The following is a 21,575-nucleotide window of genomic DNA, read 5'->3' as shown; positions in this document are numbered from 1 at the left end:
GCACACACACATGCACATACGTGAGAGCCACCACCACACACACACACACACGCACACATGTACTTCAATAGAGTGGGAGTGAATGAGTGAGAGAGAGAGAGAGAGAGAGTGTATGAGTACTGGCTGCTGCTGTTGCTTTCTCGCTTCTCGCTTCTCGTAAATCTATTTGGCACATTCATGCATAAAGTATTTAGTATCTTTGAGATACCTTTTTAACCGCATGGCAACTACAGACATACACATATGTACATACACACCACACACACACACACACACATGTCCATTGCTGCGGATGACAGCGTAAAGTTCAGATGGCAGCCAACCAAAAGCGCGGACAACGGCCACAAAAGATGAGCGCAAAAGCAGCAAGCAGAGGCAAGCAGAGGCAGCAAATGTCCGTCCAACACTTTCACTTGCCAATTGGCCAGCCTTCTCTCTCTCTCTCTCTCTCTCTCTCTCCCTCTCTCTCTCTCTCTCTCTCTCTGCATGTGTGTGTGTGTGTATTTGACTGTCGCGCTTTGGCGAAAATAAATTAATTTCAAACGTGAGGCTGGCGAGAGTCTCTAAGTAAGCAAATACAATTTGAACTACTACAATGCACACACACACACACACACATGCACACATGCTTACACATCCATTCACACACACACACACAAATGCACACTTTTAGATTCACTTTTTAGATACACATATTCAAATTTTAGACTTGGATGATATTAATAATACGGTTTGATCAGTCGTAGAACTAAATACACTCAGAGAAAATCCTGCAACTGCTCACATCTGGCAAAACGATCTACTGATTGTTTCTCAGTCAACTCTACATATATATATATATAATATGTTCATACGATAAGAGCAAAAATTCTGATCGCAGCAAAAAAAAAAAGCAAATAAATATCTTATCCGATATTAGAATCTAAATTTTAGAATTTTTCACTTGACCGAAATGTTAAAAACTATATTTTTAATTTCATAAGAAAAAAAAAATTGCCTTTAATCGAATTTCGCTTAGTGTATTCCAGAATCGATCAGGTGATTAGGTGCAGTTTCCATGAAAATTATTTTAATGTTTCACAAGTTTCTCAATCATTTGTTTGGATACCTGCTTGAAATGGCTTGATTGAAAATTGCATATATTATATTGTATTCTGTTATATATATATATATATATATATATTAGTAAGGATAAGTTGTTGAAACTTCAACTTCAAATGGGTGGCAAGTGGCAAGTAATTTGACGCCTAATTGTATGCAATGAGAATTTACATTTGAAGATATTGGTTTTTGAAGTTTGAGATATCTGTTTTGAACATTAAGTTGAGCACAGAGCGGAAATTATGCATGCTGTGGCTTTGAGGGCGATGGGGCCGGTTATTTGGAATCTGGGCAAAAATAATCCAGGACTAAGTACCAAAAGCGAACCAAAAAACGAACGCCACAAATGAAAATGAAAATGAAAATGCGTGGCTCGTGTGGCTCGTGTGTAGTTTTTGGCCAATGGACGCAACATGAGACGCCCATCGATAAAGCAAGCACACAACAAGGCCTACCCATACGCACACACACACACACACACGCACACACACACGCACACACACACACATGCGGCAAACGGCAGCAAGTCGCAAAGGGATAATTTACGAAATTTGAATCTTAGAAAATGTTAAAAGCATTTCGTCTGTGTGTGTGCGTGTGTGTGTGTGTTTGTGTGTGTTTGTGTGTGTGTGCCTGCGCATGTACAGCGATCACTCACAAAATGCGAACGCTTTTAATTCGCAAACAGAATAATCATATTAATATTCAAACAATATATTTTTAATTTAATATATGCATTTCTTTTTTTATTGGCGTTGATTTAAGAAAAGCAAAAAATGTTATTATTTTGGTAATCAAATGTTTTTTAGATTGGTATATTGTTTTATAAAATAAAAAAAATAGAATAAAAAGATAAATAAATTATGAATAAGTATAAAAAACAAATATTTAATTAAAAAGGATGACTTGATTAAAGCAATTTTCATTCCAGATTAGAAAGAACATTTAAAAAGAATACAAAAAACATTTTTTTAAAGAATCTTATTAGAATAACAAGTATTTAATTAAACAGTGCGACATAGAAAAATAAGAAAAATGTTCGTTTTCTGAATGCTGGCACTTGGGGAGTCTTTACTGTATTTGAAAATTGCAAAATGTCTACATGGACATTGAAAGTCAGGAGCAGCATTCGCAGCAGTCGCCGCTTGCCCAGCTCACCCCTACTTCCCCCTCCACTCCTCCAGTCGCCTGCCTTCCACTTCAGGCGTACCACACTCTTCTGCATCGTCCATCGTCTACTCACACACACACACACACATACGCATACATATGCACATACGCACACACACACAGACAAACCAGCATACATCTTGCGTCCTTGCTCAAGCTCATTTGTACGGCGCGTCGTCGTCTGCGTCTGGCTGTGTGTGGCACAGTGGGACAGGTCCGCAAAATTGCCAACACAGTTTTAGATTGTAGTTTTGGCATATATATGCTTGATCAGCATCAACAATCGAGTATGAACAAGCCGATCTCGGAGACTAGAAGAGCTAACGAGTTAAAATTTGGTATATCTAAGTTTTTATTTATTATTATATCGATAAAAATCGATATCCGGAACAATCTTCGTATGTGTTTAAAAGCTGACGGAAGTCTCTCTTCCTTTAATACAATTTGCAATACTAATATTGATCCTTTGATCCTTTGAACGTGCTGAACTATGTTCAGAGATTTGCATATCTCTTCCCTTATTTTTCTGCCTCACGCTTTATCTTTCTCTCTTTCTTTCCGCTTCTTAGCTTATTTTTTATTAACAATTTTCTATCTGTTTTGTCTCTTTTTCAGGTTTTCCCCAGTTCTTGCAATAAATATTGGATCATCATGGGAAGAGAAAAATAAAATTGAGGATATTTATTATGTCCTTATTGAATTCATTTTTCCCCTTTCAATGTAAAATTAAATGTATTTAATTTAAATCGCAAGTTTAATTTGATTTAATTTAATTTGTAGTTTCAATTTTGAATTTAATCTACAATTTTGATTTAAATAAAATATCCACATTAAATATAGATATAAATGTACTTTATTATTTATAATTCACTTAAGTTGAGCAAGTTTCTGCTTTTTACCCATTGTGCAGTGGCTCAGCCTCCCACACCCACGCCCACGCCCACTACCCCCCACCCCTCTAGTTTTGTGTAAAATATGCATACGTAACGGGCAGCTTGGCTGTCAGTGTCTGCGTGGGTGGACTGCTGGCGAGGAGGGATGGGAGAGGAGGGGAGGGGTGGGGTTGGGGGTTGGGGAGGGGCGGATTGGTGTGCGGTAACTGTTGTTGGACGATAGACGACGACGGGCCACATTTGGCTTCCTGTATGCTAGAGCCCCTTTCCCTGCCCTTCACCCTTGCTACAATTTTAAGCTGCCCCAAAACTCTGCACACACACTCACACACACACACACACAAATTTTGGTGAGCTATTTTGGATGTGTGACATCCGCCCCACCACTTGCCACGCCCATCACATGGGCCAACTGCCAACTGCCAACTATGAGAGATGCGTGTGAAGTGAGGGCGACTTTCTTTGTTGTTGCTGTTTGTGTTGTTGTTGCTGGCAAGTTTCCTTGCCCAATTTTCATTTTCATGTCTCGCTTTCGAAAATGTAAACTCATCATAAGTGGACCAGAGTGCGTGTGTGTGTGTGTGTGTGTGTGTGCGTGTGTGTGTGTGGTCGAAAGGACTAAAGCAGACGTCGTCATTGGCATCGTGAGTGAGTGCGACTTGGTAGGCTTGGGGGGAGGCAGTTGAGTGAGAGTGAGAGGGAGAGGGAGAGGGAGAGAGGTGGTTGGTTGGGGGAAATTATATTGTGCGTCGCAAGTGTTGTGAATGGACACACGATGCCTGTGTCTACAATTTTGGTGCGGCATCCATGGGGCACAAGGGGCAAAGGGGGAAGTGTGTAAAAGAGGCACAGAAAGTGGGCACAGAACGGATTTGACAATGCGGCATATGTAAATATAAATAAATATATTCACACATACACAAATATACATAGGCTAAGCAGAGATATAAATTGAAATCTGAAATTAAGAATCAACAATCTTAAATCAAGAAAATCCTCTTCACAATGGCCATTCGCAATAGACTCACAACAATAACATTTTTAGGCTAAGTCCAACTGCCAACATCGAAATCTGGCTATAAATTTCCAAAAAATTATAGATATATATCCTGATTAACTAGAATTCAAATTACTGATAAATTTGACTTCATGTCATCGATAACTTTTCACATATCGATAACTCAAAGGAGCTGCTGGCTATCAGCAGCTAGTCGAACTCCCTTGTCTAAAGCATGTAGCCTATATATAGGCCAGCTATATAGCTGGCATAGGAAGAATCGGTCGAAAGATAAGCTCTTGTATGGAAAGCATTTTGTACAGTGTTGTATTATTATTATTATTACTATTATTACTGCTATTATTGAGTCTAATGTGCCTCATCTTTAGCAACTCGACTCATGGCCATATCATTCTCGAGACAACCTTTTTCGGGATTAGATAGCCGCAAATTTGGAGCAATTCTGGTTTCCTTCTCGGCGAGTGAATCCAACGTATTGAAAATAGTTTCGTGAACCAATTTGGAGCTTAAAGTTGTCGTAATAAATAATAATAATAATTGTCATCTTTCACTTACAGTCTGGACAAACGAATATCGAACGCCGATCAGCTGCTGGACAATGGACATTGATAAGTTCAGCGTTCTAGAAACGTGTGAACAATTGGAGTTGGAGTTGATCCAAACTTTAGATGATTACGTATTCTACACCTGGTGAGTATTTCAATTGGTTCCAGTCTTAATCTTGGACGTATTAAGTTGAGTTGAGATGAGTCGAAAAGTTGCTTGCTTGGTGGTTGCTAGTTTCTGCCTGGTGGCCAACAAGTTGAAGTCATACATGAGTGTGTGTGTTTGTATGTGTGTGGTGTGTGTGTGTGGTTCCTTTAGTCCACGTGGTGTGCGTCGTTGTCTGGCAACAAAGGCAGCCAACCACCGACCATAGACATGATTGCCCCTCCCACTCTAGTTGCAGCTTGACTCCAAGCACCCGACTTGGACTTCGGCATTTGCTCGTCTCCTGTTCGTCTGTCTGTGTATGTGTATGTGTGTGTATGTGTGTGCCTGTGTGTGTGTGTGTGTGTGTGTGTCTTCTTCCTGGCGGTGTGTTTCCTTTTTTGCGTAATTTACGAGATTATTTCGCACACACACACACATGCATATGGACACACAGCTACGCATAATGATGTTGGCTTGTCTTGGACAGCAGCAGGCGGGCTAGTGGGCAGGCTAGGGCTGAGCTGGTGGTGGGGGTTGGTGGGTTGGTGGGGAGTTTGGGTGGTTTGGGTGGTTTTTCGGCTTGTCGTAGTTATTGCTTGCGGGCATTCATTTTAATTTTAAAACAACAGCAAACGAGGCAAGGCCTAAAACATACAACGCTTACAAATGGCAAACAATTTGAGCTACACGTGTGTGTGTGTGCGAGTGTGTGCGAGTGTGTGCGAGTGTGTGTGCGTTTGCTTTAAGGGTTGCCAGGCATATCTAATGACAGCCAACTACTCGCATCCAATATTCATCTGCTGCTGCTACTGCTGCTGCCTGGGGAACATTACGTTACATTACATAGTTCAAATAGATACAGTTGCAGGGTATCTAGATAAAGATATGGATTTATTTCAGATCGAATTGTGGACGGGGTGGCAAATCCAGCCAAAAAGATACATTGAGCGGATTGAACTGCTCAAAACTGTACACAGCAATAGCTTTGTCAAATCTGAACCGATAAAATCGCCCAGAGAAATCGTAGAAATAATACAACAAAATACATTCTTCAAATTTAAAAATTCATAACGGATTATGGATAGTTTGATAGCAACATTGAAGAGAAAGGGGTAAAAGATTCCTTGTACTCCCAATCGGAGCTGCAAAATTACATTCACTGATTAGATTGAAACAATCTACGACTAGAAAGAGTAGTAAATATTTAATAATTAAGGTAAACTGAATAAGCAGAAATAGTTTCTAGTCTATATTTGTTGCTGATGAACTGTGCAATTGTGAGACCAATTTACTAGATCCATAGTCAAGAACAGCACAATGCACAAGTGAAAAATATGATGAGGGATCGTCAAATTCTTGAATTCTTTATGAAATATGCTTGCCAAACTTAAGCTTGACATCGTCAACAGTTTTTGTATATTATATAAAAATACATATTTATATATATATATTCGACGTGATATATATTTTTGGCATATTTGATCAGTTTTAAATGAGAAAATGTGGAAAATGGAAAAGCTGTGTTTTGTCCAAGCATTTTCTTTCATGTGTCAGAAGCCAGAGAAATAATAAAAAAAAAACCCTTTTGCCAGCAGGGTGTGGGGGGGGGGGGGCAGGGTGCTGCTGCTGGTGGACAATTTCAGTGTCATTAGTTTTGAATAAGCCATAAATTAAAGATTAAAATGTATGCAGCATGCGGCTTCATCTTCTTCTTCTTCTTCTTCCACTCGCCACTGCTGCCGCTTCTCTTTTTGGTTGTTGCTGCCGCTCTTAATGGACATTGGCAAGCGGCCGGCGGCCGGCGGCGTTGTGTGGAAAGGGGTATGATGTGTGTGTGTGTGTATGATGGGGGTGGGGAAGTTTTGGTTACTTGATGGCTTGAAAAGTGAAAGTGAAAGGGAAACATAAGTCCAAACAATGGCCAAAAGGCAGCCTAACGACTTCTGAAGGAGGAGAAAGCGGCCAGTCAACTTGGAGAGTGGGAGGGAAGTATGAAGGATGGCAGATGGGTGAGGAGAGGCTGTACAATGATGGGGCAACTTTGTTGGGAGCAGCACCCACACTCAATACACACACACACACACACACACACACACTCGCACACATACACACACATATGCGACCAACCCCCAGAAATAAAGCATTGCAAAATTTGCATATGCGTTGTGTGTGTGACTGAGTAACAAGAACTGCTGGCGTAGGTAAATTAGTTTGCTTATATATGCGTGTGTGTGTGCGTGTGTGCGTGTGTGTGTGCGTGTGTTTGTGTGCGTGAAGGTGGTGCGCACTTTCCAGCCGCCTTTAAAACTGCACTCAGAGAAATTGAATACAGATACGAAATTTTGAATTATTTGAGTAAAAAGAGCATAACTTAAGATTGAGTATGTAACAGGCAGAAAAAAGTATATATATATATATATTATAGTATATATTCGTGATCAGCATCAGCAATCGAGTCGATCTAGCTATGTCCGTCTGTCCGTCTGTTCGTCCATATGAACGAGCAGATCTCGAGTTTATTTAGTTTTTATCGATACCTTTAATCATTTCGCGTATATCGATACAAATCGATTACGTATTGAAATAGCAGCCACAATTGTAAAGATATAGTCTTGATATATATATATATAATATAATCTCAAATATTATTGCTTAATTGTTCAAAAGCTGGACTTGGACTGACTGCTAGTGTTGACCTTGACCTGGGAGAAGGTTATCAAACAAATGGCAAATAAATAAATATAGACTTCAATCAAGTAAAAGTAAAAATGAAGCATAAATATTTAAAATGTTGGAAATTAACATGATATTTTTCTGTGTGTGTGTTGTTGGCGTGTGTGTGTATGTGTGTGTGTGTGAGGCAGTGGGCTGGCCAGCTTGGGCAGTTGTTGGACACACACACACACACACACACATACGCACTTCGCATCTCGCTTTGACGCATGCCCGAAAAAGTATGCAACACAATTGTGCTAACTATGTTGCCCAATGCGTGAGCAAAGGTTGGGCCGTAAAAGGGGTGTGGGGTGGGGTGGGGGTGTTGGTGATGGGGTTAGAGCCAAGTGAGCTTAATGTGTGTGTGTGTGTGTGTTTTTCTATTGTCAATGCAAAACGTCTACTACAATGGACAGCATCATCAACCCTTACAGAAACAACTATACCCCAACCCAACCCAACCCAAGCCCCCAAATGCCCAACCCCAACCCTTCCAGCTAACATGCTGGCAACTATGTATAACTACAACTATAAACTACAAATGAATGCCCATGTTTCCTTTAACACCCCCCCATACACACACACACACACACAAACACACACACACCAACAAACACCCGCCTACATTGTTCGCTTTTCAGTTTTGATTATCAAAATAACTTAATTTATGTTGTTGCTGTATGTGTGTGTGTGTGTGTGTGTGTTTGTGTGTGTGTGTTTGTGATACTTGCCGCTAAACGGGCAGCTTAAGTGACGCAAATGTGGCAGTTTTACATACATAGTTGCCTCTCATCGCTGTTGTTGTTGTTATTGCTGTTGGCTGCTGGCTGCTGTGCTTTTATTTGAGCCATCAAAAACTTTTGTCCAACATTGTTGCACTTTGATTGTCATTGTCATTGTCATAGTCATTGTTATTGTCAGTGTTATTGTTCGCATTTAATTTAAATGCCCAACACAATTTGTTTTCTTTAATTTGAATACCTAAACCGATTGCGACTCAACCACAAAAAGTTGACAACAAATAAAAGTCCATATTTCTGACTGGCAATTAAAGTGTATATGCCATAAGCAGTCAACTGCCTCAACTATTTTGACATCTGTCAACTGACACCTGACAGCTTCTGGCTTATCGAGCAAAATGCGTTTTACGCATTTTCTATAAGTTCAAATTTCCATTATCCGCCGTGATAAGTAATCCGATCGCCGATCTTCGAGCTATATTAAATTTGCTTTTATTTTTGTAATGTTTGCGTTCAAAAAAATTCGAATTTTCTCAAATATGCTTGCCAATGCGAATATTTTTCTGGACAGTCCGACTATTCTAGATTAGTTTAAGTTGGGGGCAAACTGCCATTATTGGACTATTTCCCCCCCTTTTTTTTCGATATTCTGCAGTTCACCTGAATAACTAGATTGCAGATTGCAGATGCAGAGTGGAAGTGATGAATCGATTGCTCTTCTTTTGCGGCTTTTAATTTGTTTGAGATTGAGCCAAGCGATCTTCCAGAGAATCTCATATTTCCTCTGTTGACTAAATGATTTTTTTGGATAAGTTCAATTTCTTGTTTCAGAATTTGCCCGACTAAAGTCAGAGAGCATTGCTGCTGTCGGTGAATGCATTTCTTTCTTCTTTTTTTTTCTTTTTCATTGCAATAGTTCCCCAATTAAATGTTGGGCGTAATTTGAGAATTGTCTGGGTTATGTTCCTCACTTATTTATTGGTCAATGGAGTGTGATGAAAGCGGGGAACAACTATCGCATATGAGTCGCTGCTGTCGAGTTGTTGTACGTTTTCTAATTTCGCAAATGAAAACACTTATAAAACAAAAGAATATCAAAGCTTAAGCATCATTAAGTGATGTGCTCCGCCCACTTAATCGCCTCCATCCCATACCAACCCAACCCAACCCATCTTGAAGCACTTGAGCACTTTATGGAAAATATCAACCCATCTAAGTTGTAGCGCTTTCAAGTTCGAAAGAAGAAAGAAAAAAAATGAATAAAAAAAGGCGAAAGCCCACAAGGTCCAATTAAACATAATTTCGTAGCCGCCGCCCCCTTTCGAGACCCCGCCCACTCATCAAAACGACAGGGCACAAACGAAAAAAGAAAAAAAAAAATGAAAAAAAGTTGCGCAAAACTTATTGCCCATCTTTTATTTTTTTCTTTATTTTTTCTTTATTTTTTCTTTATTTTTTCTTTATTTTTTCTTTATTTTTTATTTTTTGTGTTGAAAAGGATGAAAAATGACTCGCATAAATGATAAGCTAAATGCTCGACTCGCCAGTGCTCTGCATAGCCAAGAAAATACTAATATAAACCATAATAATAATAATAATAATAACAATAAGACCACTAAAATAATCTGTATGGGATATATATTCGTGATCAGTAGCTAATTTAATGTTTTTATATACATATGCATCAGTCTAGCTTAATAAATCTGGCAATCGAATGCGTCTTTTTGCTGTTCGAATCGGTTCACTAAAACCTGTACAAAAATATTAAGCAAAGCTGTAAGATTTTCCAAATCAGATGTATATATATATATACATATATATATCTAAGATTGTTGTACAATAGTGAAGCGACCCCGTTGACCCCGAGACCAATTGGCCTTCGGGAAGGCAATCGCCAGTAAATAAGTGAGCTTCGACGATGGACATAATGAGCTGGGAGCCCCTCCCCAGCTCCCTCCACTCCTCGACACCCATCGTCTTCCCTAGTCCCTCTGCCACATTGGCAACGGCACAAGGGTTGTCCACTAGGTAAATGAAATCGACATTTATATACATTTCAAATAAGATGCTAAACGCACAGCGGCACCCAACGGAGAGTGCTCAACTTGCAGATATCCTGTAAGCCATTCTGTTCCTGTTTGCATTCTTAGTGAGCACTAACTAAAGATGCTACAAGGTGCTACAAAAATACAAATGTTAACCTTTATCAAAAGTTGCTGAATGAATGCAAACTAGAAAGTCGAAAAATGCGCAAATGTTTCTCATTCAGTTTTATCATATTTTGTTTACGTGTGAATAGTTAACTTGTGATAAAAATACTATATTATATTATATGAAAGGTCAACGTTATGAGAAGACTAGAGAAGCCCTAACTAAAGATAGCTGAAATGCGGCAAAGGCTCTCCTTTATCCTTTCTCAAAAGTAGTTGACGGGAAACTATTAAAGCGAAATTTGCAATTTATTGTAATGAATAATTAAATGATATTAATATAATCAAAAATAGTTAGTCATAGTTAGATACCCAACAGTTTGACTCGATCTGTGATCCATATAAATGTAAATATATGTACCCCATACGCTGCCCTATACGAAACCATTAGAAATTTACAGGGTATGGCTAAAAACAAAAAAAAAAACGCTGGTCTTTGTAATGCTGTGTAAATAACTTAAGCAGCAAACTCAACCCATAAGCCTAACTAACCCCTTCAGCCTCAGTTTGCCTCCCACCATCCATCCCCCAGTACCAGCTCCACCCTCAGCTCCAGCTCCAGCTCCAGCTCCAGCTCCAGTTCACAAATACTCATAAACTTGTTGTGCATATAGCGCTAAGTATATTAATTAATTGAAGGCGTTTGCCATTCGCCCATTGGTCAATTGCCCAGCTGCAGAACTTTTTATTCTCTTTCCCATTTGTAGCAGAAGGTCGCAATAGATCAAATGTTGGGCTTAGACTGTGATCTATGCGTGCGAGAGAGAGACAGAGACATGCACAGAGAGAGCTAGATAGATAGATAGATAGATACAGAGAGAGAGAGAGAGAGAGATTTGTGTGTATGCTATTATAATTATTGTCCTTTTACTTCGCCTGCTGGTTGGTTATAAGGCGCAGGGCACAAATTGTTAGCTTTAGCGCAAAGGCTTGGTTGCCAGGGTCTACAACAGGTGGCTTCTGACCAGTGCTGCAGCTGTTGAAGCCATGAGTGAGCCAAGTGTGTTGAATTCTTTGCAGGTGCTTGCAGTTAGTTAGCTACGAGTACACTCTACGATGGGAGAAAGAAAGATAGAGTAAGAGAGATAGAGAGGGAGATAGTAGGGAAGGGATAGAAAGGGATAGAAAGTACATTCATCAGCGTTTTACTGGCACCAGAGAGAGAGAGAGAAAGAGAGAGAGAGAGAGAGAGAGAGAGAGAGAGAGAGAGAGCAGAGAGATAGCATTCTTAAACTTTTTACTGGCTCCACAATACATGAATAATCTCCCTCTCTCTTTCTCGCTCTCTCTCTCTCTCTCTCTCTCTCTCTCGCTCTCTCTTGACTTACTTGCCACTCTCGTGAGAGAGCATTTATTACCGTTTTACATTCATTAGCGTTCTTCTGGCACTACAACACATGAATAGTTATCTTTCTCTCTCTCTCTGTCGATCACTCTATCTCTCTCTCTCTTGTGACTCTCATGCGAAAGCATTCGTAAACGTTTTACTGACATCACAAAGTATATTCGATCTTTCTCACTCACTCTGCCTACTTGCTAGTGGCCATATATATACATGCTCGCAGCTGATCTTTTTACTGCTCATCTTTTTATCATTTATATCCTAAAATTATTGTGTACATTTCTCTGATCGAACAGTTCTTTATCATTTTATTATTATAATTTCTCCGTTTTTGTGCCATGAACTCACTAAAAATCAGTAAAAAGTTTTGCTTTAGTATGTGACAGACGGAAGTTAGCATACACGATCCCATAAACTATATATATTCTTGATCAGAATGATCCCGTTTGTATGAACGAGTCGTTCAAATTTGTACTACAAGTTCTCCATTCAAATAGAAGTTAACTTTACCCGTTTTTTCAAACGCTGATAAGAATTGATCGATTTTCAATATACCTCAATATAATATCGAATCGCTTAACAAATTTTAATCGAATTGCAAAAGCATCGATAGAAAATTCTCGGTCGAATTTATCGTTAACATACAATTGACATTTAACAATTGAAGAAATCAGTCGAGCAAATTTTGCATTGTAAATCGAAAAAAATCATTTATCTCGCAGAACTTTCAAAGCGAAAAACAGCAAATATTTCAAGGATCGACACACGACCTTTGTGGCAAACTTGAAAGAAGCAATTAGCAAACCCATCTTCAAACATTGGCAATAAGAACATTTTGCAATTTGCTATCAGTATCAGTAAGTATTACTTATATTGGCAGCAGGATATTTGACAGTCGGCTACGCAACGACTGCAACGACATTTTCTCACTTGGATTTTGTATTTTTCATTTTACACTTTTTGTTGCCCGCCTTTTTCTTGGGCTTTTTTATTCGCAAAGTAGAAGAAGAAGAAGCAGTTGCGATTGCCACCCCTTTACTTGATTTGTGTGGACCGTTGTCCGCCGCTGCGGCATGTGGCATGTAGGCCGTAGAACTGTGCGCCACTTACTCCTGGGGCAGAGGCAAAATGCTTTCTTTCTGCTCCTGCTGCTGCTGCTGCGTATATATTCCTTCGTTGCTTCGTTTCTCGCTTGATTTTTTTTTTCAGACTTGTTTTTTTAGTTTTATTTACTCGCCTCGACTGGCGTACACTTTATGTCCAATTTTTCCGACATGTATTCGCTGCGTGCTTTTTTCTCGATTTCTCCTTTTTTTTTGGTTCTTTTTTTTTTTTTGTAGCTCGGTGTTTAAATTAGAACTTTGTTCGTGCTTTGAATTTTTAAGTTATAAACTCAAGGGGGTATTTTTTTTTGCGTTACTTTGTCCGTTTTCTTATTTTTTATTTTTATTTTTTTGTTAGGCGTTGCTGGGGCTAAAGTGAAAAAAAGGGGAAAATGAGTTTCACTTTTGCTTGCGAAAGCTTGGAAGTGAGGGGCAGGCAAGTGAAAGTAAAAACGAAAGTGAAAGTGCGTGGGCGAAAGCAGCAGAAGAAGACATCAGAGCAAGCAGCAGCAGCAGCAGCAGCAGCAGCAGCAGCAGGCGAACTGACAGCAGGGAGATGAGGCAAATGGGCGGGTTGGGGGGGATTGTAGCAGCCGTTGATACATTGCGTCCACTCTAAATGCTCCACTGTGGCCGCACCGGCAGCTGCTGCCTGTGTGGGTTGGGATTTGGACGGGTGGACGGCGTATTGGGGGGAAAGGGGGGATGGGCTGCAGGTCCGCCAGGAACTGAGGTCCTGCGAGAGAGCCGCACACACACACTTTGGCTATTATCAAATTGAACAGAAATAAATGCGACTGCATGTGAGTTTAAATTGTGCGAGGATGCGAATGGGGAACGGGGATGGGAATGGAGAAGGAGAAGGGGAAGGAGGTTGGCAAAAGGACTCCTTTAACATAGTTGGAGGGAATATGTTGTCAAAACTAATGATAGGATTAGAGTAGCACTAACTAAATATATCTCTAAAAAGTAGTTGAAGGCTCGAAACTAGAAAATCGAAATGCGCAAATGTTTTTCATTTGGTTTTATTATTTTTGTTTTTTGTGTGATAAATACTATGAAGTAAGGGCATACTCCGACATCCTTGCAAGGATCATAGCAGGGTATCTGTAGTGTAAATACAGTTCAAGAGGATTGCAGAAGCTCTGACTAAAGATTGCTCAATTAGCACGCAATTAAAAAATTGGCATATTAACGAAGCAAATTTTAGTATTGCATTGACAACTTGAAAGTTGAATTCATGACATGCTTCGACTGCTTTCACAGCTTTTTGATGGACTTGATTGAAAGTTAATTATTTAGTCTCATTATTGGGATTCCGATGCGCCTTTAATGCAAATAGCTCAAAACAAAATTTGCTCACTTTCTTTCATGGACAGCTTCCTGCTGGCTGAAAAGTTGTATCTTCTTCAGCAGCCGAAGTGGTTTGGGCAAAGAGTAATCAGTTTCTGCTCCGCTGCAAGCTGGGGATTCCTTTGAATTGGTGTTTCAAGCTGAAGGAAAAACACTCCACAATTACTATAGCAGATAAAATCATGCAATGGTTAAGTGAACTATCAAAAGATTCGCTCTTTTGCTCACTTTTCGCAGTCAACAGAATATTTCATTTAATGAATGCAAGCTATCATCGGAATAGAGCGAGTGCTAGACTAGAAGATACCCTGTCTGCAATAACTTTAGTCTTAAGTCGTGACGAGTTCGAAGGATTGAGTTGCATGGAAATTCCATCTTTAACTAAGACTGCTAAGTTTGCATAGAAACAGAAAAAAGACAGATTGAAATATCGTGTCAACTATATATATATATATATATATACATCTTGTTGCTGCAAGTGTCTTTTGAAATTAAAGACAAACCGGACACCGGGAAAAGGGGAACGGGAAGGGGAACGGGAACGGGAACGGGAAGAGAGCGGATATTTGGGACAAAAAACAACTTCAGAGAAAAATAACATTAATGTGTTCTTCTTCTTCTTCTTCGCCTGCTTTCTGTTTTTCCGACTAACCCCAAGATAGCAAAAGGCAGGGAGAGAGAGGGGAGAGGAGGGGTGTGGACAGTGAGGACATGGGCACATAGATATCGGGTAATGAGGCCGAGTGCAACCCTATCTGTGTTATTAAAAATTTCCATTTAAAAAATAAATGAAAACTAAATAGAAACTGAAACTGAGGGCAAAAATTTTGATTTTAACCCCGCTTTTTGCCACCAGCCCAAAAAGCAAAACGCGGCAAAACTTTTTAACCCTTTTCTTTAATTAAAAAAAAAAAGAAAAGAAGAAAATGCTAAATATATATGCTGTTCCTGTCTCTCTCTCTCTCTCTATATATATATATATATATATATATTTATTTATATATATATGCATAGAGCAGGACAGCTGGCGCTGAATTTTAAAATGCTTTTCAATACACCAAAAACAAAGAAAAAAAAAACAAAAATGCAGAGGAAAAAATGGAAAAGCAAAAGACGAAGGCAAAAGTACATAAATTTCGACAGCCGTTGCCCCGAAAGGGTTAGACGCAAGGGGCTGGGGTCGACCCCCTCCCCCACCCATCCTCTTGATGGTAAACGGGAAAAACCAAAGAAAATGTAAAGTAATTATTTTGCATTTGCGTAGATAAAATTAACGATGATGGCGACCAAAGAAAGCATAAAAGGAGTGGACAACAACAACCAAAAAAAAACAAAAAAAAAAACAACAAAAATAAAAGAGGAAAGCGCCGAAAAAGTTTCGCTGGGGCAGTGACAATGGCAAACCTCAACTGTCCCCCGTACCCCGTCCCCCTGCCCAACCCCCTGTTACCCCCAAACCACACCGAGGGCGTCACTAACCCCATCATTATGCCAATTCAGCCGTCAAAACTTTGTGCGTATTTTAATTTTTCTTCTTTCCTTTCACTGTCTGCTTTCCTTCATCTGCTTCTTTCTTTCTTTTTTTCTTGCTGTTTTTTTTTTTGTTTTGTCGCGTTTTATGGCCTGGAAAAGGTTTGGACTGTTGATTTGGCGAGTGGAGGGGGGGATGGGGAGGGGGAGAGGGTTACAAGTACTCTGATTGGAGCGTCTTCTTCTTCTTTCTGGCTTTTTCGTTGCTGTTGTTGTTGTTGTTAAGTGCGTGTGCTTGATTTTCGTTGCTGTGATTGCGCCACGCCCCCTCCTCCAATCCCCCCCTGTCAGCCCGTTCGTCAACCAATTTGAATATGCATGGAGCGTAGTTGTTGCCCAGTCTTTGATGCATATATGCCATGTGCGTAGCCCCTGACCAATGACAATACTACTAAGGGGTGTATGGGGTTCGAGGGGGGGGGGGGGGGACGAGCTGTAGAGTTAACCCCTAGTTCGTGAGCATCTTTAGCATCAAGAAACTAATGTCATCTTGCGAACTTGACATGTTAACATTTTTCCCAAGACCTTTGACAGATTTTGATATTCAGCAAAATGTAACTGACCCATCGGGGAAGCCATACATGAAATGGCATTGCGATGCAGATGCAGATACATTGGGAGCAAGACAAACTGCCGACAATTGGCTGAGGATCAGTAGGAACGCTCTTCGGATCATTGAGAATCTACAGCAAATTGCTGCGGATGCCACGCCTCGATAGGGTATCTTGGAATGCAATCTTTCGACCGATGACTCCCATGCCGGCCACATGCCTCGAACATGTTCCGAGTTCCAGTGACTTAACTCTAAAACAAGTGCATTTCTGGCTGATTAAATCGACTCAACTTTTTGATGCTGATCAGGAATATATATAGACTTCTGCGACCCCATAAGGTATATATATATATATATATATGTGTATTCTTGATTAATATTAGCTGTCGGGCCGATATAGCCATGCCCAATGTAAGATGGCCGCTCTTACCTATTTTTAGCCACTCGAAGACAACAGGCAAAGGGGGTCAAAAGCCATTTCTAAGCAGCATCATTATTGGGACACTTATCTTCAATCGCTTGCACCCCTCTGCTCTCGTTTCGTGCGACGCCTCTGCCTATTTGATTTGTTCAGCTGTACTTTGCTCTCGCTACTGCCCTACTCCACCCCCCACCTGCTCCCTGCCTCCGCCCCCTTCTACGCACATCTTACGCACTTTTTTTTTGCATACCAACAACAACAATCGTTTGGGCAAAAAAAAAAAACAACAGAAAAAAACAAGAGGAAAAAACCAAGAAAACAGGCAAGAAGAAAAAAGGGGTTGATTATGGTCACTAGTAAATTGGTAGTACGCAACGCCCCCCTCTCCACACCCCACCCCCTGCTTTGCCACCCATCGCGGTCCAGTTAAAGCAGGAGGAGGACGCAGGAGCAGGAGCAGGAGCAGGAGCAAAGCGTCGACAACGACACGACAAGGACAAAACAAAAACTGCGAAAAGTGGATGGTTTTTTTGTTATTTTTTTGTTGTATTTTTTTGTTATATTCTTTGCTGCTGCTGTTGATTTTCCTCTTTATTTATATATATATAGATATATACATATTTATATATAGAATTTATTTTTTTTCCTTATTTTCTCCTTTTATTTTTTTTTTATTCGCGCGCAATTTTCAGTGAGTTAAGAATTTAGTCCACACTCCCCCAACACAACTCCCCCCTTTTGCTACATAGGTAGTGTCTACATAAGATATTTATGTGTAGGATGTACATAGCAGGAGTGGGTTGCGGGGCTGCGGGACTGGATGGGGGGTGTTGGATTTTTGTGTAAGGCTTTCTTGTCTGTTTATAATGGTTTTTAAATTTTTGTAATATTTCAATGTCATTTTGCTAATGCTGTTCGTGGCGCTCAGCTAAAAAAAAAAATAAGTACAGTTGCCAACAAAATGCCGAAAGCAACAAAAGTACAACAAAATTAGAAAGACGAAGAAGCAGAGCACAAAATTGGCATTAGCGGCAACTTAATTACGAGCGCCATCTGTTCGCCAACAACAACAACATCGACACTATGGCCTAAGCCCAATTTAAAAAAAAAGCAGAAAACAAAAAACAGACCAGGTTATGAAAGTGAACACAAAATATTGGCAAGGGCCACAAACTAGGCGCATAAGCCACACTCGCACAGACACAACACACACACTCGCAACACACACACACACACACACAACACACTCGCAACACACACACACAACACACTCTAAAATGTTGTCAAATAAACAAATAGACAGACAGATAGAAAAACGCATTTCGCTTTTAGCTTTTGACTGGCTAAGGGGTAAGAGGGGGACAAGAACACGCATGTGAGACTTAATAGGGGGTGGCAATTCAGCAACACACACAACACACACACAACACACACACACACGTAAGTCTTGACGTCCAGTAAGAAATGCAAAATATAAAAAAGAACTGTAAAAAAAAAACTTGAGAGTTTCTCGACTAGAAGTTATCCTTTAGCAGCACAATCTGTGTGAGACACACATATATATATATATATAGGCAAGATATATATAAATATCTTGTATAATGTAGTTGTGAAGCTTGAAGTTGGGCAGCATCTCCGACCCCATAAATTATAAATATTCTTGATCAACATCAACTGTCACTTTAGGCCCATAGAAATTATTATTATTATAGAAAAAAGTTGTCTTTCCTGGAAATGTTTATCAATTCTCTGAAGATATAAATATCAAAACTGGAATATGTGTTTGAATACGATGATCTATTTTCATGTATCCCTCAAGCAATTAAAAATGTTCTTTTATTCCGTATGACAAATAAGTGCTTTGATTCAAATCACTGTACACATCTTATATGATATTAGAGGTTTTACTAGTGTTTAACTGAACTCGGTTCAGGTTATCTTCTAGTCGAACTCGAGTGGAAAATTGAGTTACCAAGTGCAATATGCAACTCAAATTGCTCGTCTTTACTTGGCTGCAAATGTTGAAATGTATTTCTTAAAAAATGAACACTATTTTAAGACAAGACAATTGATTAACACAATTAATTCAAAGTGTTCGGTAAACAGATACTCAGCTTGCTACAGAAGTCTTCTTGACTTGACAAAATGCATAGGAATAAATCAAATATAAAATATAAAAGACAGTAAAATTATACTTTGCAGAGGTTTGTCATTGATCTCCCGCTGTAGAAAATAAGCGAACGACTTTTAAGGCAGTACATTTCAAAGAAAGTGCTAAGCCACTCAGTTTGAAATTGAATTTAGAGGGTATGCTGAGAAACCAAAGACGCAGGAAGCTGCCTCAGCTGAGACTAAGGCTAAGGCTGAGGCTGGGATGAGGCTGGCTCTGCTATTGCTGGCTAGTCTAGTAAAAAATGCATGATCGCATCCTGATTCTACACTGAACCGTACTGAAATTTAGCTCATTTCATTATTCACAAAGTAAATGTATCTGAAATCGAATCCTTTCTTAATTCCAACGAATATTTCTCTCAAATATTTTTCATTTCCAGGGTTTAGTTTTTAAACGTGCAAACTGCAAACAATAACTTTTTGGTTACTTATTCGATAATTATTCGAAGATTTAAATACACACAAATATACAAAAATTTTATACACTTTTTGAATTTATTTCTTTATAATAGAAAACATTTCTAAAACATTTCTTTTGTGAACTTGTTTCTGTTCGACTCAAATGAGCAAGCGTTGCTTCACTAAACAATTCATTCTAGACCGATTCAGTAGTCAAAATATCTGTCTTTTAAAAATATATCACTCTTTTTCTATATTTTCTGAGTGTAGAAGACAGAGGAGGAGATCCATTGCCACAGACGCATTCACTTGCTGAAGCCAAAGTTATTTGACTTGCCATCTCAACTGCTGCGCCCTTCTTTCAGTGTGTGTGAGTATCTATCTATATATATATATATATATATATGTATCTATATGATATACGTATGTGTGTGAGTCATGCCTGGACAGCTGCTGCTGGCAATGTCTGCAAACATCATCAACATCATCAACAGCAGCAACAGCAACAACAACAACAACAATTTCCACATTGCCTAAAAGTTTCAATTCCAATTCGGATTCGATTATTGGCAGGGAATTGAATAACAATCAGTCAGCGATTGACACGACTTTGTAGCCAAGTTCGCAACTAGACCCAAATTCGGACTCTATTGCTTAACTTGGCCTAAACAGCGCATTAAATGGCTGCATTAAATATATCCAATAAATGGCAGGATACTCGATGCAAATCAGTTGTGCACAAGTTACGAGTGCTCTGGTCGGGAGTGCTCGACTGGCAGATACCCTCAGCTCAAATCGCTGATTTAAAGCATTGTTAACAAAATTTGTTTGCCTATTACAGTAATAATTGTCAAGCAAAAGAAGACGGATCAACAACAACAACATCAATTGAACAATTCGAATAAGCAGCTGTTGGTGGCAAATTGTGTGAATTGTGATGGAGCGTAAAGATCTCAAGCAGCAGCTGGAAGAGGATAATGTCATCATTGAGGATGCAAATGCCAATAAATCTGGCAAAGCAACGTTGCCCAGTGATCCGGATACACTGGTCACTGGCCGGTTGAAGACAAAAAGACCGAAGCGTCCTCGCATGAGTGCCACGACCACTATAAAGAAGTCTGATGCAGATGTACTCAATGTGGCGCAATTGACTGGGGATCTGAGCAAGCCACTCACATTGCCCGTCCTGCACGGTGGGATGCGGAACAGTGATCTGCCCACGATATCCAGCGCAACGCTTGCTCGTCTGTTGCGCGGTGATTTCTTCAAATTGGTGTCTAATAATTATCAGATTATCGATTGTCGCTATCCGTATGAGTTCCATGGCGGCCACATACGTGGTGCCCGCAATCTGTACACCCACGACCAGATCAGGGCTGCCTTTCCGGCGGAAGCATCCATAGTGGCTCGCAATAGCATCTATGTATTCCACTGTGAATTCTCGTCGCATCGTGCTCCGACTCTGATGCGGTTCCTGCGCACCACTGATCGCAATGCGCATACCGATGACTATCCACTGTTGGACTATCCGGAGCTGTATCTGCTCTACAAGGGCTACAAGGAGTTCCATACCAGTTACACGAATCTCTGTAATCCGAACAATTATGTGCCCATGCTGGCGCCAGAATACACAAAGGAATGTACTCTGTTTTATGGCAAAACCAAGCCAAAGAATTGTGGAGACAACTGCGCTGTCTCCTTAAAACGCGCACGCTTCCTGCTCGAACCCCGCTCCCGTCCGCTCTTTGACGATTCTAATTTGGAGCCCGCACATAAGTCAAAAAAATATTAATTGGATGCAAATTAGTTTAGTTTCGTTTGTTTGTAGAAGGAAATAATTCAATGTTGGTGCAGCTCTTGTCTGACTCTGCGGGAAGAGTCACACAACTTAATTTTTTTTTCTTCTTTTTTTGTAAATAAAATGATATGAAAAACTATCTTAAATAAATAAATATATATATACGAGTATATATATATATCAAAAAGCAAAAGCCTTTCAATAAGACACATTTTTCCTAATCGATTACGAATCTAACACGACAAGGAAAACCCTGGTTTTTCGATAGACACAATCTTCCTTTGCGGCAATATACTTTCTAATCACAAGGTGAGCTACCCTTGGCGATTTTCTAAATTCCACGGCGACTTTCTTTACTGAGCGT

The 21,575-nt window shown here is 39.8% G+C and overlaps 1 protein-coding gene across 2 annotated transcripts; it reads left to right on the top strand.

The window, feature by feature from the left end:
* Positions 1-12,675: 12,675 nt before the first annotated feature.
* LOC6566177 (cdc25-like protein phosphatase twine) lies at positions 12,676-21,273 on the top strand. Of its 2 annotated transcripts, XM_032738934.1 has the most exons (3): positions 12,676-12,739; positions 19,684-19,783; positions 20,255-21,273. In XM_032738934.1, exon 3 carries the CDS (start codon positions 20,351-20,353, stop codon positions 21,203-21,205), a length of 855 nt encoding a protein of 284 aa, XP_032594825.1. In that variant the 5' UTR covers positions 12,676-12,739; positions 19,684-19,783; positions 20,255-20,350; the 3' UTR covers positions 21,206-21,273. The 2 variants fall into 2 exon arrangements, with proteins under 2 accessions (XP_032594825.1, XP_001991947.1); XM_001991911.2 differs by lacking the exon at positions 12,676-12,739 and having other exon boundaries at positions 19,663-19,783.
* The last annotated feature ends 302 nt before the right edge of the window (positions 21,274-21,575 follow it).

This window comes from Drosophila grimshawi, unplaced genomic scaffold, assembly GCF_018153295.1.
Source record: "Drosophila grimshawi isolate 15287-2541.00 unplaced genomic scaffold, ASM1815329v1 contig_848, whole genome shotgun sequence".
Lineage (NCBI taxonomy): Eukaryota > Metazoa > Arthropoda > Insecta > Diptera > Drosophilidae > Drosophila > Drosophila grimshawi.
Note: the sequence above shows the minus strand (reverse complement) of the source record. Positions and strands in the feature narration are given on the sequence as shown.

Bases quoted from the DNA above. Each gene is read 5' to 3' on its own strand.
- LOC6566177 (XM_032738934.1), top strand. From the start codon at position 20,351: ATGGAGCGTAAAGATCTCAAGCAGCAGCTGGAAGAGGATAATGTCATC.